At 35.8% G+C, this 18480-nt stretch overlaps 1 protein-coding gene across 3 annotated transcripts; it reads right to left on the bottom strand.

Moving 5' to 3' along the window:
- Positions 1–6348: 6348 nt before the first annotated feature.
- LOC117927452 (trihelix transcription factor ASIL1-like) lies at positions 6349–10326 on the bottom strand. 3 transcript variants are annotated; one of them, XM_034846937.1, is made up of 3 exons: positions 10106–10326; positions 7539–8149; positions 6349–7077 (listed from the first exon to the last, which is right to left on the bottom strand). In XM_034846937.1, exons 2-3 carry the CDS (start codon positions 8109–8111, stop codon positions 6685–6687), a joined length of 966 nt encoding a protein of 321 aa, XP_034702828.1. In that variant the 5' UTR covers positions 8112–8149; positions 10106–10326; the 3' UTR covers positions 6349–6684. The 3 variants fall into 3 exon arrangements, with proteins under 3 accessions (XP_034702828.1, XP_034702827.1, XP_034702826.1); XM_034846936.1 differs by having other exon boundaries at positions 7539–8146; positions 10106–10128; XM_034846935.1 differs by lacking the exon at positions 10106–10326 and having other exon boundaries at positions 7539–8508.
- Between the last annotated feature and the right edge of the window lie 8154 nt (positions 10327–18480).

Genomic DNA, 18480 nt, shown 5'->3' with positions numbered 1-18480 from the left:
GAGACTCATAAGCCTCCTCCATCTCAAAATTCCATGGTTTGTGTGCCAAGAGCAAAGGTTGAATCATCGCAGCAAAAGATCGTAGGTCTACAAGACTTTTGGAGCATTCATTTTGATTCTACATCGAAAGAAATAAATTTAAGAATGTCCAAATTTAAGGTATTATATTTTATAACACTTGATCTAAATTCGTATTGTTAAAATTGTATGTTCTCATTATGCTTAGGATTTAGAGAAACTTAGGAAAGTTCTTACATGTACCTAACCTAATCCAGGTATAGGGAATGAAGTGTTCTAGGATTCCCTACATGATGATGCACATAATCTCTCTGGTTATGGTTTGATATGGATTCTAATTATGCTTAGTAGTCTACACACAATGTAGTGTGTGTGTCTATGTGAGTGAGTGAGTGTGTGTGTGTGTGTGTAAAAGGGGTTGTGGATATGTAAGGTCGTGTGCACATTTGGTCTACTTAGAACTTCTACTTCTAAGTAGTCTACACACACTTAGGCTCATGTTGGTTGTTTTTTCACTTAGCTTGCAATTTGTGTATGCACACTGCCTTAGTGTTTTTCACAACTTCTCTATGGGCACACGCTTTTTAGTGCATGGTTTACTCACTCAATCTTTTGCACACACCTGATGCTTGCACATAGTCTTATTTCTTGATGATTTGTGTACACACACTATCTTCTTTATATGCAAATTTGTTTACATGTTGATTTTCCATTCCTTTCCTTCTCTATCACCTACATTCAAGCTCCAAACCTTTCCCACACACTTCTCTTGTTGTTGCCTCCATTAGCCTTAAACTCCTTACATATGCTTTAATACACTAGCTTTCACCCATTTTGATGCATTTCACATGGAATTCACACCTTAGTTCTTGAAATAGGACTTAACATATATTTGAGTTAATGATTAATACTCAAGAGCAAAATCCTTGTTTTATTCATGTAAGAATATCATTTCCTAGTATTAAACAACTTCATTAAGCTTAGGGCAACCAAGTAAAAAAATAGAGCCTCTATCCTAAACATGATCTGCACTTGTGTCACCAAAAACTATATTACCACCATTGAACTCCTTAAAGGTAGTAAAAAATGACTTATTACTAGTCATGTGCCTAAAGCAACCACTATCAAAATACCAATCACTAGGTGGTCTGTCTCAATTTTTGTGAAAGCCACAATACACATTTAATGTCACTTTTCCTAACCTAGACTTGCCTAACTTTAGGAAGTGTGTCTATATGACTTTTTTTTTCCCTAAAGTGTGAGACCCACCCCTATTCTAAGTATTCAAAGTCTAATTTCTAAAATAATTAGACTCACTTATTGTCCTATTAATATGAAACTAGAAATCTCGTTACAACTATAATGTACACTTACTTTGATGGTGTCTTAGTTTATTACAAAAAAATAAAATAAAATCGTATAAGGGTTTATGTAGAAGTTCCCTAGACTACATTTATCTCCATAAGTTTTCATTTTTAGAATCATTTCATTTAAAATTTTAGAGCTAGGATGAAATACTTCGCTTTAACTTTCTAAATTCTTTTTAAGTTGATCTAGTTCAAAAGAAAAGGATTTATTCACAAAATGATATTCAAATTCAAGAAAGTTAAATTTCTCAAGCATGTTTTTATTTTCATTATTAAGTTCCTTGATCTCATTAGTCAAATCAATTTGTTTAGATTCAATTGAATTCAATTTATCATTCAAATCATTCTTTTTCAGATTCAAGTGACTTTGATCTTATTAACCAAATCAATTTTTTTAGATTTAAGTGCACTCAATTTATCATTCTTTTTTTAATTTAAGTGACTCAATATAAGAATTCTTTTTGTTAATAATATTTTTAATTAAGTTTAAGATTCTCACATTCTATTTCATAACTTTCATAATAGAAGGTATGTTATGCATCTTGTAAACCTTCAAACTCCCTTTCTTCTTCACCATTGTACTCAAATGCAATCAATGATACAACAAATGCAATAAAATTAGGGTTATCATTAATTTCATTAAAATAATATAATTCATACTCATTGGACTCAAAATCACTCTAAAGTAACTTGTATAACCTTTTCTTTTTTTCGTTTTAGGGCTAAGGCAATCAAAAGTAAAGTGCTCTTTCCTACCATAATTAAAGTATTCAACTTGATTTAATTTAGACAAGTCTTTGCTTTAGGTTCATTCTTAAGTCCATTCCTTTTACCTTTCTTTTGCATCTTCTTTATTGTTTATCTTTTTCTAGAGTTCCATATAAGCCTTACATTTAAACATAGAGATTTTAGATTAAGTAAGAATTGTTTCATTCTCATATTTAAACTAAACTTTTTCTTTTCAATATGCCTTTAAAGTTGACCTTTTAGATCTCTTTGATAAGAGAAGAGTCATCCCATAGGTTTGTAGGTAACCTACTAACCCACCCACTATCAATGCATCCACATTCTTACTTTTTTCTATAATAGCTACTTTAGGCCTAAATCTCTTAAGAAAATGTCTCAAATCTTTCCTAGCTACCTTTGCATATGAAATTTTCTCAACCAAGTTAAAATAAAAAAATAAAAAACCTCATCTTCATTCATTCTAATACTTTCAAATTAGGTAGTTAACATTTGCAATTTGGATAACTTCACAATAGAAGTGTCCTCATGAGTTAAATTTAATCTATCCAAAAGTTCTTAAGAGTATTTACATGCTATTATATATCCTTCTGAAGTCATCAAGACTAATACCATTGAAAATACAGTAAAGAGTCTTGGCATTAACTTTGTTGCCTCCATTATCAAACCTATCTCATTCTTACTTAGGCTTTGTTCCACTGATTGATCTTCTATTCTTGTTCATAGGTATATACAAGAAGTAGCCACCTATATTCTACTATGTTCAAAACATGCTCTTATATATTATATATATATATATATATATATATATATATATATATATATATATATATATATATATATATATATATTTTCTAATGGAAGTAGTTATTCCCATTAAAAATAAAAAATGATAAGGGTTTTACACCAGTCAACACCTATACTATTCTTCCATATTCTTGAAGTAATACCTCATGCTCCTTAGTAGATCACCCTCACACTACATTGCGACTAGTAAATCAATGCACCTTGCCTATGTTTGGATTGAGTTCATAAAAGCAAGACTTGATATAACAAAGTTAGAGTTTACTGTCCCCTTGTTATCCCCTTTTATACATTGACATTGATTTGAGCATTCTGCTCATATCACTTGCATTGTACATAACTTAGGAACATTAAAAATTGCATAGAGGATACAAGTCATTATTTCCTTGCAAGATGATAAATTGTTCACAATCAATTCATGGATCTTGGTAATCCAGTAGAGACTGTAGTACACTACCTTCTAATTAGAGAGATGGCTTACAATGAATCATGACGTAAGGCTATCAGATTGTCATGATTCACTAAGCTACTATGTTGCATGGAATTTTAACCTTGAGAATATATTGAGTCTATGTTGAAATCAACATGAGGTTTTAACTTATGGATGAGACCCTAATGTGGTCATATATCCTTATGGATCTAGTTTTTGTTAATTGAGGTTGGTGGCAACAGGTATTCTCAATAGAGACACCATGATGTCTTATGAAATTGAGACAGTGTATCCCCTTGGGTGATCCAAAAGATATGTGATAATGAAATCTATGGACATATGCTCCTTAGAGCTAAAGTATGCCAATTGATCATATAATGGGTGGATCTATAACTCAAAGATTGGTAAGATAATCTTAATGGGTTGATAGCACTACCCTATTAGATTATGGACATTGATTCACAAAGAATTTGCATGTAATAAATAATGGGTTAGAGGCACAAGCTTTGTCTCATTATGATTTCATAAGAGATTAAAGTGCATTTGACTCTCTTTAGTGGAGTGTTAAGTTAACTTCAAAATTAGATTTAGAGAGAGTCAGTATTTTCCTATGAATCCTGATGGTTCCCACTTGAGCTCCTAGTTCATGGTGGCATACTTTTTTAGGGTATTTTGGGTATGTGATTCATAAGTGTGCATAAGAGTGTTTTGGTTAAAACGCAAGGTTCCACTAAATCTTATGAATTAACTTTCTGGAATAGGTTAATTAATTAATTAATTAATCAAAGCTCATCAGGTCTAATTAATTAATTAGGACCCAAGTGGGTTGGATTAGGTGACCAAGCCCAATTAGGGCTTGAGTCACTTAAGTCCACAAGGAAACCTATATAAACCTCCATTGGGTTTTAAATTAACTTCATTCTTCCTGTTCAATTTTTTAAAATTCCAAAAAGAGAAACCCTAGCCTCCCTTAAAAAGAAAGAGAGAAGTTTACCATTCTCTCATGCCAAAAACCATGAAGGGAAAGACCAAGTGAAAGATTGTTGGTAGACAAGTTCTATAATGACCACCATGGTTTTAGAATCTTCATCGAATGGAAATTAATATGGGAATATCCAAATCACAGGTATGAAATTTCTAATCTCTAGTTCTTTATTTTATAATGGTTTTTGAAGCCATAGTACTCTATTATGATAGATCTAAGGAAGCCTAGGATAGAATACAAGCACCCCACATGATTCAAGACCAGGAAATGGAGAAATGCAGGTTTCCTAATAGCCTTTCTAAGAAAGATGATCAACTAAGAATAAGAGATAACCTCGATGATCACCATTCTGTTGAGCATGAAGATGAGAGCTAGATATAGAGGGACAAGTGGGAAAGGCAACAAGAAAGGGAAGAATGGCATAGGCTTCGACAATCCCATGAAAAAAATCTATCAAAGAGAAAAAGAGAAGAAAGAAGAGGAGTAATAAAGAGTGGACAAGATACAAAAGACAAAAGGCTTGGATCACAAATGATAAGGAAAGGGTGCTTATAAAATACCATATGGCAAAAGAAAAAGATTGAGAAAATATGGCATTATATTCTCATTAATGATTGATAAATATTTTATATACAAAATAACATTTGAGGAGGATAAACTTTGACTAACTAAAATTAAAAGAACAAGTTTATCTTTTCCTCTCAAACTCTATCTTCTACTCTAATTCCAATAAATAATAATAATTATCTTTTATTCTAAGTTAAATTAATAATACATTAATACTAATATTTAAATTAAGAATAAACATTAACTTTCGCTAACAAGCAGTAATTGTAGTAATCAATGGAATCCTTCGAAATCCTATCTACCAAATCACGCCTCTCCAACATCTCACTACATAATGAGCCCATCACATGCCTAGAGTTGAATCATTTTGACGAAGTTCATTCACCATTCATGATATCCTCTTATAACTTTCTTTTTTCCCTCTCTTTTTAACCCAAAACAAAAGCATTTGCCAACGTAAATGCATCATCAGGATATGAATTGTATATTGGAGAAAAAACTGATTGCATTTAATCTTTATTTCCCATTACCAATGCTTAAAGAAAATGCAAGCTTCAAATCACTTCATTATTCCATGAAAGACTTAATGGCCCTTTTGGTGTAGTTATAACTTCAACCATTGGCCTCTCCTGGTGGGTCTGGCATGTCTCAGGACACATGGCATTCTCATAGGCTGCTTCCCGTCTGACTGCATGAATGTCACTTGCGCCTAGGCCAAAACTAAATTGCTTCTGATTTGGCCGCTTGGTTTTTCAAGTCGAGGGAACTCTATTGCTTATGCCTCATGGTGTTGATGGCGTGGCTCTTACCCTCCAGCTGCTAAGGCTCTGGCAGTCAGCTCATTCTCCATATGTTGCTATTCTCTCTGCCATATCTGCTTTGAGAATTGGGCCATGTGTGGTCCAAACATCAGGAAAATAATAAGGAAGGTGATGCCAAAAATACTGCAGTACTATTCTCTACAAACACCTGCAACTCAGGAATGCAGAGACACCAACAGTCAGTCTTACTGAGCCCATCAAACGAGCCTATAGATGCTATTCATTTCAAAAAAATTGATAATTATTACAACCCTGTTTTAAGAACCATCATTTGGACGAGATCCATTCCCAGGTTATATGACACTCCCTAACTAGAAACCATAACCCTTGGCTCTGATACTAATTTCCGGATCGAGCTTTAATCACCTTATCTAAAAACCAATTAGTGTTCAATGAAAGTAAACCAAACCTTTATAACATTCAACATCACACCATGCACCCATCCCTGAACTTAAGAGCTGTATTATTGCACCCCAACAATCACCATTCATGGCACCCTCACAATTTTCTTTGTAGACAGAAAACCAGGGATTTCCCATGTAGTTTTGGACTATTCATTTTGCATTACCATTGGGTTAACAACTATAGAAATTCCACAAACTAATAGCATACTGATAACAAGGCCAGTGGGTGTCTGATTTTCATTGAATCAAATTAGGCTGTAGTATATAACAGATTCTTTACTCCTCCCCTCCTAATGCAACTCTTGGGCTGCATTTACACAACCAAGTTGATTCCTAGGTTATCAAGCTTTTGCATGGAAAGTGACTGTAATTGAATCTTTCCATGTAAAACACTGCGCTTGTTGAATTAAAGATATAATATTACAATGAGGTAGAGATGTTATTTCCCCCCACAATAGTACCTCTATAGTAAAGTTTTCTGACCCCTTCCTTCTCTTCAGTGTTAACACAAAGTCTATACATATAAGTACATATATTATCATAATCAACTTCTTCCAATTCTCAATGAAGAATCGACGCCTTTCCCACTGCCTGCAAAGAGCCTAGCAATCTCCAACTGAGTGTTGGCAATGATCTCAGTGCGCTTGAGATCCATCTCACCTCTCTTGGCATCAGCTTCCACTCTCATCCTCTCCAGCTCTCTCATGGTGTCCATCCTTGCTTGCTCTGACCTTACAACTACTTCTGCTAGCCACCTAATGCTCTCAGCCACCTCCCAATCTTCCCTTCTTCGCCTCTTCTTCTTCTCTATTCTCATCTTTATTTTCTTGGACTTCAATTTCTCCTTTTCGCTGTAGAGGGCTGGTGTGCTACTATCCGTCTCCATGGGAACCTTATCTGATGCATGATCAGACAATTTTGTTCCCACTGCATCTTCCTGTTAAAATCAAAGGGTATAGCACCAAGTTTTTATGATTTTTACATATGGGTAACTAATTTTACAATATGTTTTTGAGCAACATTATACTAGCTATCTAGATTGACTTCAAGTGGATCCAAAGTGATTTCTCAAGTGACATTTTAGATGCCTTGGGGAAGACAAAGGAGAAATTTAGGGTGTAATTCAACTAAGGACTTCGATTTTTTTCCTTCTTCTAGAATTTTCTTCTGGGAATTGAACATTAAGAATATGGATTAGAAAAGTATAATCTCATAATGTAGAAGGCTTACTACAGACTATCCTTCATTGAATTGGTTTGGAAACAAGCCTTTGGAAAATGTACTTGTAAGAAATTCAAAGGAACAATTTTTTCCACTTGTGAATATTGCTAAGATATATATATATACATGTATGAAGTTCATGCGTAATTGATAGAGAAAAGGAGATTTCTCACTGACCTTGGCAGCCCGATGAAGGCCGTTGGACTCATGGGAGTTTTGGGTGATCATAAGAGGATGAGGAGGCTGAGACGGCGGAGGGGGTGGCTGAGGCGGCAATGTTTCAAGCAACATCAAAGGAGTGGTTACTGGAGGTGGCATAGGAGGGGCGCCACTTCCCCGGAGCAAGAGATCAAGGCGCTGAAACAAAGGCCATGAGGAGGCATCTGGAGTGGCAGACTCAGACCGGTACCGTTTCTTCATGGACTCGATCTTATTCTTGCACTGAGTTTGAGTCTTGGGAGATTTAGTACAATTGGCCCGAGATGAAACATGGCGTGCAACCTCTTCCCAGTCATGGCCCTTGAGCTTGGCGCGATTTCTGAGCACCCATTTGGTCTCATAGGCCTCAAGAAGGCTAGAAACCGCACCTTCGCTCCATTCATCTCTTTTCAATCTATCAGCGCCACCGGCACCGCCACCACCACCACCACCACCACTACTACCACCACCAAGTGGCTTTCTAGGAGAGTCCTCCTTGGAGTTATTGGTAGGAAGTAGAGGTGGATCTTCTTGGTTAGGCTCTCTATCCATGTCTTCCCATTCTAAACTTTTTACATGAGTTTTAGCTGCTAACATGTATCAAAAAAACCAAAATAAAAAAAAAAATACAAAAGGAAAAAAAATGAAAAAATGAAAAAAAAAGAAAGGCAGAAAGCAATAATGGGGAAAGGGGGAGGAGGGGTAGTGAGGAGTGAGTGGGAAAGCAAAGGGTGGGGGAGGAGACCACTAGCATTAGTGAAATGGGAGGTGTTTGTCAAAAGAGTTAATGATAGAAATGAAACTTTTGTTAATTTTGGTGGTGTTATCTTTTTGTGGTTATGTTGGTAATGGTGGTGCGGTTGGGTCTTATTTTGGCTGTTAGCGTTGATATGAAGCCAACCAAGACATCCACCACTCACTCACGGTGGTGGTCAGTCACGTGAACCTGTCACCCACCACCATCCCATCACCACCACCACCACCACCACCATCACCACCACCACCATCTCCACCACCGCCACTCGCCACTCACCACTCAACACCACCCAATAGGCTACCGTCACTCACTCCTTATATACAGCTCTTCTCCCTTTTTGCTTTGCCTTTTTTTTTTTTTGGTGCCCTTTTGAAGACTTTGGTGGATTCATCACCACTGGGGTAACTAAAGCCTACTTCCCCCTACATCTTCCTTTCTAATTATCTCTTCATCATGGGTCTGAGTCACCAATCAGATGCTGCCACATCCTCATTTCTGTTGAAGATTCCGGCATTTTGACTCCCCTTTCTCCTTTTCCTCTCAAAATTGGGCATCTTTGGCTTGAGAAGTTCTTTCAACCTATTTGAAAACCCCCCTTCTTTCCCTAAAATGTTCCAAATTTGAATGCTATGCTCCTTTCCTACCCTAACATTTGTAACATATTCCAGGAAAAGGTCTTGGAATTTTTCTTCTTTATCTTTAATAATAGAGTAAAAGTTTTCAACACAGAAAAATTTCTGTATAAAAACTTTTTCAGAAAATTTTGACTGTGAACTAACTGCTACAAATTTGTCAGCAGAGACCAAAAACCAAACAGAAGGGATTAAAGGAAAGAAAAAAGGGGGGTAGGGGAGGTGGAAATGGGCATTAAAGAGAGTGGGAGGTGGGGAGGTGGAAAAAGTGATGGGTGAGATGGGCCAAGTATTTGAAAGGTAGTTGAAAGGAAGTTGAAAAAAGAAAAAGGTGTCAGGCATTTTATTGGGTATAGGAATAGAGTAACAGTAGTATAGGAATATAGGGGCATTCATTGATAGTACTCTTTTAATATTTGGCTCTATCATATATAGCAACAATGTTGTCAAAGTTATTATTATGATTGCATCAATTGATGGCATTGATTGGAGCATCCTCACATAAAATCACTCCCCCCTCCGCCCCCATAATTCTCTCCTTTCCCCCTTTTTCCTTGATCCTTAATATTCATAAGTTCACATCATATTATTGGGTGACAGCTGAGAGGATGCCATTTCCTTCAAGGCTACCCCACCCTTTTTTACTATCATTTGGGTCATACATAATACTCATCATTTATAATGTATTAATATCTTATTATAATTTATTGCATTTGAGGGAATATGATTTACACAGTAGGGTCATTATCTGACCTCAAAGGTACGATCAAATGAAATGAAATGAAATTCAAGTTTTTGACAGTTGGTTTATATCTTGATTGTGTAGACAATTGAGTTGTTGAGACTTGAGAGGAGGAAGTGGAGGGGGTCGCTTTTTGGGTGGTTTGAAGTAATTGGGATTTGGTTTAAAAGGAAGTTGGTGGATTATACCTACCTCAACCTGGATTTTGATGGGGATTTAGTGGAGAAACCACCCTCCTCCTCTCTTGCTTTTTGGCTTCACTTTTATTACTATTATTTTTTGTTTAGGAGCTAGTACCTTTCCCTTTCTCCTAGGGGTCAACTTCTACCTTTTTATCACAAACCCAACAAGGAAAGCAAACTATGGTCTTAGAATTCCATAAAAAGTTTGCAAAATTTTGGGTTCAGACTGGTACCTCATCCAGATAGAATCCCCATCTTTAATTCACAAAATTCTCCTGCAAAAACCCAGGAAAAATTAGGCCATTTCAACATTTTATTCCTCTTAATTGTTCTAAAAAATTTCTGAAAAACAATAGTAAGGGTATTGAGTGGCAGTTTGAATAAATGAAGCCAATAAAAAATCCAAATGAATTTCAAACTTTAGAAAAGACAGAACCCAAAAGTTCAATAATGCTCTACCACCCCATACCAATCCCAGCCAAGAAAAGGAAGGCCCCTGGAAAGACATGGGTTAAACATTCAGACAACAGTAAACAAGCAATTAATCAGAATTTTTGGGGTTTTTCTAAAAATACTGTGCCTGCGATCAGATTTAGACCACCCAAGATGACCTTCAGTGAATGGAATAAGACGTGTTCTCATGGGTAAGTGACTCAAAAAGACAGTTCATGCATAGTGATTTTATGCGGGTTGAGTTATGGTCCGTCCGATTCAAGGTTAATCTATTTGCAACCAAGGCGTATGCCTTCACCAAAAGAATATAGAGATTACTTTTTGGACTCAATCTAAAGGACACGCGTTAATGACTAGGAATTGAAAATGACATTGTAAGAGAATATAGATCGCATGTTGCGCCTTGTAATCTACCCTTAGCTCCCCAAATTTCCACCGTGAGTAAAGAGAATAAGAGATGCATGAACGGAGCAGTGCAGTGGGGTAAAAGCCTAGCGTGAATGGCGCTACCCGTGCAGAGAGGGAGCATCTTGTGCACTCTGCATCATAGAAAAGTTGGTCCTTGTGATGGTGTTTCTCCAAGGCAAACAGTGACACGGCCAAATTTGCTGTAAGTTCATCTCTACAAGTATTTTCTAGACCATATAAATGCTAGCGTCAACTATAAGAGAACTAACTGCCAGCCATGCTTTTAAGGCAATACATAGACAGGTCATAATTTTCCTGAATTACAATTCAACAGCTTTCAATATGGAAGTGAGAGCACTAGCTTTCAAACAAGGATCCAACATGAATCATCATTTTGCCACTTCTGCATCATGCATAGCAAGTGCCCATTCCCCAAGTATGTAAATAGTGAACAAACCTCAATAGTATAGAGCATATAGTCCTAGAACAACTAATCTTAGGACAACAGGTTGAGGGAGGTTTAGTCCTTGTTCAAGCATGCACCCTTTAATCACCTACAACAATTTGATTTCCTCATTAATTCAGCAGAATTCAGGAAAATCAAGCAAACAAAAGCAAAATCCTAATGGTGAAACCCAAAACTCATAAAAACTTGAAATTGAAGTTTAACATGAACATAACCCTACTCCCAAGTCCCAACCACAAGTTGATTTTACACCAAAATTATCATACATATCCAGCCTTTTGTACCATGAACTTCATTTGATTCCTGCATATACCATTATCATTTGTGAGTTTCTGAAATTCAATTTACACTTTCACTATCCAGATTCCAGACTTCCCAAGTAATCTGACTACTTAGCGACCATACTTGATCCTCAGAAGCCAACACTTTATTCCTTCTTCATAGATCCAAGCTGACGCCGACCGAATATGTTCATCATCAATTTAACCATGACCCCAAACTCCATCATCATCATCAACTTTCACAAGCATCTAGCATTTTAGGCTCAAAATAACATAACGCAAAGACCCCCATTTCTCACGCCAGGTACAGGAAATACACCACCCTCCACAAGTTAACCATATTTCAACTAGGTGGGAATGGCCCATGTGCCCGTCTCATTCGACAAGTAGAAAGATCAACCAATTTCCTTCATGCTTAATAGTCAAGAAAACATGCCTTCTACAGACAATGAGAGAATGGGGTCAAACATCGAATTATTTTTTGTAATCGATCCAGCTACTATTTACTGATATGAAGATACGTATCCCAACATAACACTAACCCTGACCAAGCAAAACCTCCACTTTAAAATTCTTCTAGGAAACATGTACTAGTGAATACAGATGAACCACTCACTGTGTGGACTTCTTTTTCTAATCCAATAGGGTGGTTTCCAGGCAGTAACCAACCCACACACATAGCATCACTTTACAGTCTTAGCTATTGCCATTTTTTCTGAACAAAGTTTTGTTCTTTTGTATCCTTATTCTACGAGTTTTGTGCCTACTTGGTTCATCATCATTGCCCTTAGTCTCCCTTCCCACATATTTACCTACTCATTCACAAACTATCAACCTTATGCCCCACATCTGCCCAACAAAAGATTCCTAGTGTACAGTGAAATACTCATTCCAAATTGAAGATTGTTTGGCACTGTCACCAAATAAAACCAATAAGCCTGCACATCTGAGCCAAGAATCCCTCAACCATTCATCCCCTCATCCCTGTGCCACTAAATATTGAAACTCCATTCACTTGAGAAATCTTGTGACAAGTTTTCCACTTCCATAAAGCAATTAATCCTGACAAACTCTCAAGAAATCAAGACCATTTATTTGTCCATGGAAGGTGCTAAAGATGTTTGTTTCCTCTGGAAAGGAGGTCCATATTGAGTGCGCTTCACCAAAATCTTCTTATTTGAAGCTTTGCCAGCACATATAGATCCTATAGTTTAGTCATTTTTTGGAGCCACTCAACCAGGCATCAGGTCTTTCAAATCCCTTCATTTACTAGCAATGAATTCCTGAGGAACTTGCCCTTAGGGCTCCACTTCAATGCAAAAACTTCCTTTCTATCATCAGGTTTCCTCGGTAACATTCAATTAATTACCGTTTCTAGAGATTAGAAAGTATAATACCTTTTCCCTTTTGGCATGATATTGTAAAATAAATTGGATCACCAGCCCTCTCATCAAGAACCTCAAAATTTTACAGCTGAGTACCAGTCAATGGGGTTAATGCGAAAGCCATCCAGCATAAGCAATTAAAAGTAATGCACATGCTGCCTATAATGAGAATCATCAAATTACTATATAATGCCATGCGTCAAACAGAAATTTCTTAGGAAAGAAAAGGACAACAAAATCAATTGCAGGCCAACTAAAACTAGAGACCTATAAGCCAAAAGAAATTGATGAGAGATTAGATGCACACCAAAGCATCATTTTGTCAGCATATGCATTCTTGCTTTCTAAAGGAAGCATGGGTTTCAGACCAAAAATAAAGAACATTCATATTTCCTCCTGAAATATAGAAAAGCACTTCCAACCAAGCAGTAGCAGAATAACATGTATTGAACAAACAACACATATCATGGGGCCCTTCTACCACTCTCCTCTCGTCTATGGCAACATCCAAGCTTTCCCAAACATGCTACTTCATGGATAAAAGTCCCACTTGTACAAGCTAGAATAAATTAGGACCAAGCCTACCTGATCAGGATTGAACACTGAAACTTACAGCTAGACCGATCAGACATGCCTTGAACCTAAAAATTGATCAGTGAATTCAAACCAAATTAGAAATCCAACTGAAAAATCAAAGAACTAAGACTCTAAGTTGATCTTTAACTCTCAACACTGACACTAGCCTGCCCATTAGAGACACACTATCACCATCTATTAGAATAGACTAACTAAAAATAGAAATAATAACTACACACATAGAAACAGTGGTGACTTCACAAGATTATTTTGTCCTAATTTGTTCAACGTAGATTATATGAACAATTAGGTGCAGGACAAGCAGAGACCATGAAAAGCCCATCTCTCCAGGTGGCCAACTTCAAGCATGTCTCCAAGTACCAGATATAAAACCCCAGATCTGCATTCAGGTATCAGCCTGCACATATCATTCAAAAATGAAAGTAAAAAATCTCCAGATTTTCTCACAATGTCAGACCAAGCTAGTACAAGGGGACTTAAGGGTCTAGGACTTAGAATCTACACAGAGAGGAAGGCCAGAAAGTGATTCATGATTGACCAGTAAGGCTAGGAGATTGATGACATTCTATTAGCTTGTCCTTGCAATAGTATCTATAGGCCAGGATTATTGCAGCTTTCAAACACAACCTTCCATAAAATTTCTTAGAAATTAGTTCCATGTGAAGAGTGACCCACAAAATAGGTGTCTAAAACATAGCTTACCAACAATTGGCATATTAATTTAGACTTTCCAAATTTTCTATTAATGAGCTTATGATCCATAATAAAATAACCCAATTTAAGGCAAAACCTTCCTTTTAGACATGATCATACGTAAGTTAACGATTCAGAATGCTGACACATGGTTCTTAACAATGTGTGTGAAATGATAAATAGTCTTATATCAAGACAAATCAAAGCATTTTAAAGTGAAATCCTGGCAAGTATTCCAGTAGACTGACTGCCACTTGAAGATCTGAAATTAGTAGACCAAATCTAAGAGACATCTAATGTTTACCAGATGAGGAAACTCTACACAGAGTCCCACCAATTTGCTTCAAAGAAATGCACTTCCTGAATCAATAAAAATCTTCTTCAACTCAAAGCCTAATACACAAAGAGGAGTTCTAACATAGCTATCTTAACCATAATATTCACTGAAATTTGAATTATTCTGAATGAGCAATCACTGAGAACAGGTCAACCAATATTTCCAAAAAGGAACTCTGAAATTTTCTCTTAATTTCAGTTTTTCATGAGCACCATCCATATTCAACCAAAAATTCCTTGCATCCTCATTAAGGACTGATGTCCTGCAAAATAATAGCCAACTCCAACAAAAAAAAACTCATTAGATAACACAAAAATGGAAGACCTGGTAAGAGTATCTCCCCATGAATCATCCATTGTTCTTTTCCTCCATATTTAATGACCTTTCAGTTTTGTGGAGATAAGATGAAGAGAAAGGTAAGAGAGGTGAAATTATACATTATACAAAATCTAACTAACCCATGAGAAATTTTTTTACCAAATATTGATTTTAGTATTTCCTCTTTTAAAACATCCAACAGCTATAGGTAATTAAAGGTGGTAAACCACAGTCAATAAAAAATTCCAAGCCAAGACCTCAAGAAAGGAATATGGCACATAAAGTCAAAAAGTGAAACTCAAAGGCCTGCATGATTAAAATACTCTGAAAAATTAACAGCAAGGTGAAGCAAGGGATGGGTAGAGCAGCTTATGCAGAGGTGAAATGAGCAAATAGTAGTATTTCACTAGAAATCATATTTTATGGTGGAACTTTCAGGATGCTCTACATCATTTTCACTCCATAATCCCAAAAGATTATGCCTACTACAAGAAAAATGAGCCAGTTACTTAACTAAATGTGCTTTGTACTAAAGAAAGAAGCACAAGGATAAATTCTTATCCATTTAAGAAAGAAAAATAGCTCCTAGTGCATTCATAACTAACATATAAATGATGTTTTACTCATAAATGTAATGTATATGCCCTGCTAACATGGTATATTTATGAAGTTTCATCAGTAATCTAATAAAGTTTATATGTCTACTGCAAACCTCATTAACTTTTTTTTTTCTTTTTTTTTTTCTGAATAGGCAAACAAAATTATATTAACAGCACCAATCTAAAAAAAAAAGCACACCAAAGTACACGGGAAATATGCAAGGGTGGCAAATGGCAAAGAAGGAGAAAGAAACAAAAAACTTCCCTCCCATTAACTAGATCCCAACCAGTCAACTAGTTCTAAAATAGATCCCACATTTTCAAGCATTGGATGTAATTACATCTATACGTTTTCATATTAGACTCAATATAGAAAACAACAATCTATCTGTGTTTTAAGACTACATAGCTATTAACATTGAAACTTAAAACTTTGTCGCCAAGACAGAACTTAGGAACCTAGCCCATTAAACAAATATATGATAGGACAGTAAAATACAGAAGTACCATTTTAGAAACGTTTAAGACAACTGAAAAAGGTTGAAGTAATATTAAATGCTAATATTTCACAACCGGAACCATCCTGGTGCCAAATTAAGCACAACTCAATCATAATCAGTTATGTTTGATAGAATATCTAAATAAAATATTAAGTTTAGCATACCTGCAGAAAGATATGGTTATGTATAAGTAATTACTTTGTGAGATGGAATCCACATCATACCCAAGAACATGGCAAGTCAAGCTTGTTGATGATCAAACTAACCACTGTAAGCTGCAATACATGAAACTACTAAAACATCTTTTAATTAGTATTATTATGTACAGTTTGAAAGGGAAAAGGGATCTGAATGCTAACGAATTACATTCAGGTGCATACATAACTTATGGAGGAGACCCTGATTATATTATGAACAGAATATAAAAGAGATAAAACAAAGAGTTCAATCAATATACAGTACAGTTATTCAGCACTATATGGCTTTTGTTAGGGCACAGCTGCCATACAGGAGCTGGACTTGTACAACCAGTGCACCATAGCATCATAAGCCTGATCCAAGTAATGTTAACACACCAGTTATGGGTATTGAGACATTTCATTTACCATATGGCAGTAGAACCATGACTTCACGTTATTGAACACTATAGCTATAATTATATTAAATCAATTATTTATAGCAAATAAAATAATGTTCAATTAACCAGTACTGACAAACATGCAGTTGAAAACTTGATGAACTTTAATTAATTGTGTCCATGCCAATGCATTTAGGGGTTGTTTGATAATCATTTAGGGGTTCTTTGATAATCATTTAGGGGTTCTTTGATAATCATATCAAGTACAGAGAACTTTGATATATATATATATATATATTCCATCCATGCAATGCAGTTGGTGATACAAAAATTGTTATCCACTTAAAAATAAGTTAAACTTGGAAAAGGGCTTCTGCAAACAGCCCTAACCGTATACAGAAAGCATGAGATGCTCCATTGGACTTCAGAATTTTCTCACTTTGAAGTTCTATTTTTGCTCTCTTTTTCCATCAAAATGACACCCTTCTTCAACTTTGTATCACATGCTTGAAACAGTAAAGCAAAATTCCCTTCACCTCCTTCACAAGCCAAGGTATTTTTCCAATTTATGATTTTAACCTGTGTTTTTTTTTTCCTTTCTTTGCTTCTATAGAGATGAGACTTGTTTTGGTTGGGAGTTCCTTCCCTCACTCCCTCCCTCTCTCTCTCTAGTTTTGTGGATTGGAATACATTCACTTTTTGGAATAATTAATTTTTTTATTAACGCACCAATTTTTTTTTGGACCAGGATTCTATACACAATATAAATGATTTTTTTTTTTTCCTACACAACCATGACAATTGACTCACTGGATCTCATCTTCTGTCCTCTCACTTGGTTTCTTTTTGCCTTCTTCCTGCTTAGCTTCTTTTCACAGGATCACTCATTCTTTTTTGTAAATTCTTCCCTTCTATAAATGATAACAGTCTTGTTTCTTGTCAAAAGAGGGAAGGGGAAGAAGAAAGTTTGACACAATTTGGCCTAAAATATATACAAATGCAACATCTTCATTTCTTTTTCCCTTTTTCTTTGCTTTTTTTTTCCTTTTTGGTAGGCTTTGTTGTAAGGTCTCCTAGTGCAGAAAAATAGTATCTCAACAACCATGTGATTTGTAACAAGTACCATCTCAACTACTAAGTGGTTTGCAAGTACACACCGATGCCATCTCAACTACCATACCAATGCTCTCCTTTAAGTGATCAAAGAAGCAGAGTCTAAAGTACAACCTGGTATATACCTATTTGAGATTAAAATCCCAATGGGATAAAATATTCTACTGCAAGTAGCATATGAAATTTCAAATAAAATATGTAGCAAAATTTGAAAGTGAGTAAAAGATTCCTTCCAAGTGTTGAAGAAAATTTAATTTTCTTCCAGATGATGATACTATAACTGGATTGGAGTCTATAATATCTAGTGATCACCAAATAACCAAGACATTTTACTAAGTCTGCTTTGTCTACCACACCTTTCCAAATTGAAATTGAGATCTTATTTATCAAACTAGTTCAACAGAATTTTCTGAAATTCGGTACATAAATGTCAATAAAAGAATGCCATTACAAGAGTATAAAGAAAAGCTTGTTGAGTAAAAAAATTTAAGAGTTTGATTGAATTCCACACTAAAATTTCATATGATATCAATCGGTTTTTCACTTTTTTAAGTTCAGAACTCAAAAGCCTTCATCACTATGTTATAACTTTCACTGTCACTAACCATCCCCTTAAAGGGCTTACCAATGCCCATATTTGATGGATCTGATACATATCCCACAGCAGCATTCAAATCATGTGGCTGACACTGGCACATGAGGAAAAGGAACTTATACACTGTCACTAACCATCCCCTTAAGACAGAGCACAAAGGAGAATGGGGTTGAACTGCTGAAGATATATCAAGGTAGTTTGGCTGTTCACCATGTCTACAGGATTATTTGAGGGAGGAGGGAAACCTTGGGATCTAGAATTGTATTGCAGTTGATATCCCAATAAA

The sequence above is a fragment of the Vitis riparia genome, chromosome 13, assembly GCF_004353265.1.
Source record: "Vitis riparia cultivar Riparia Gloire de Montpellier isolate 1030 chromosome 13, EGFV_Vit.rip_1.0, whole genome shotgun sequence".
In the NCBI taxonomy this organism is placed as follows: domain Eukaryota; kingdom Viridiplantae; phylum Streptophyta; class Magnoliopsida; order Vitales; family Vitaceae; genus Vitis; species Vitis riparia.
The sequence above is the reverse complement of the archived record's forward strand: the minus strand, read 5'-3'. Positions and strand labels throughout refer to the sequence as shown.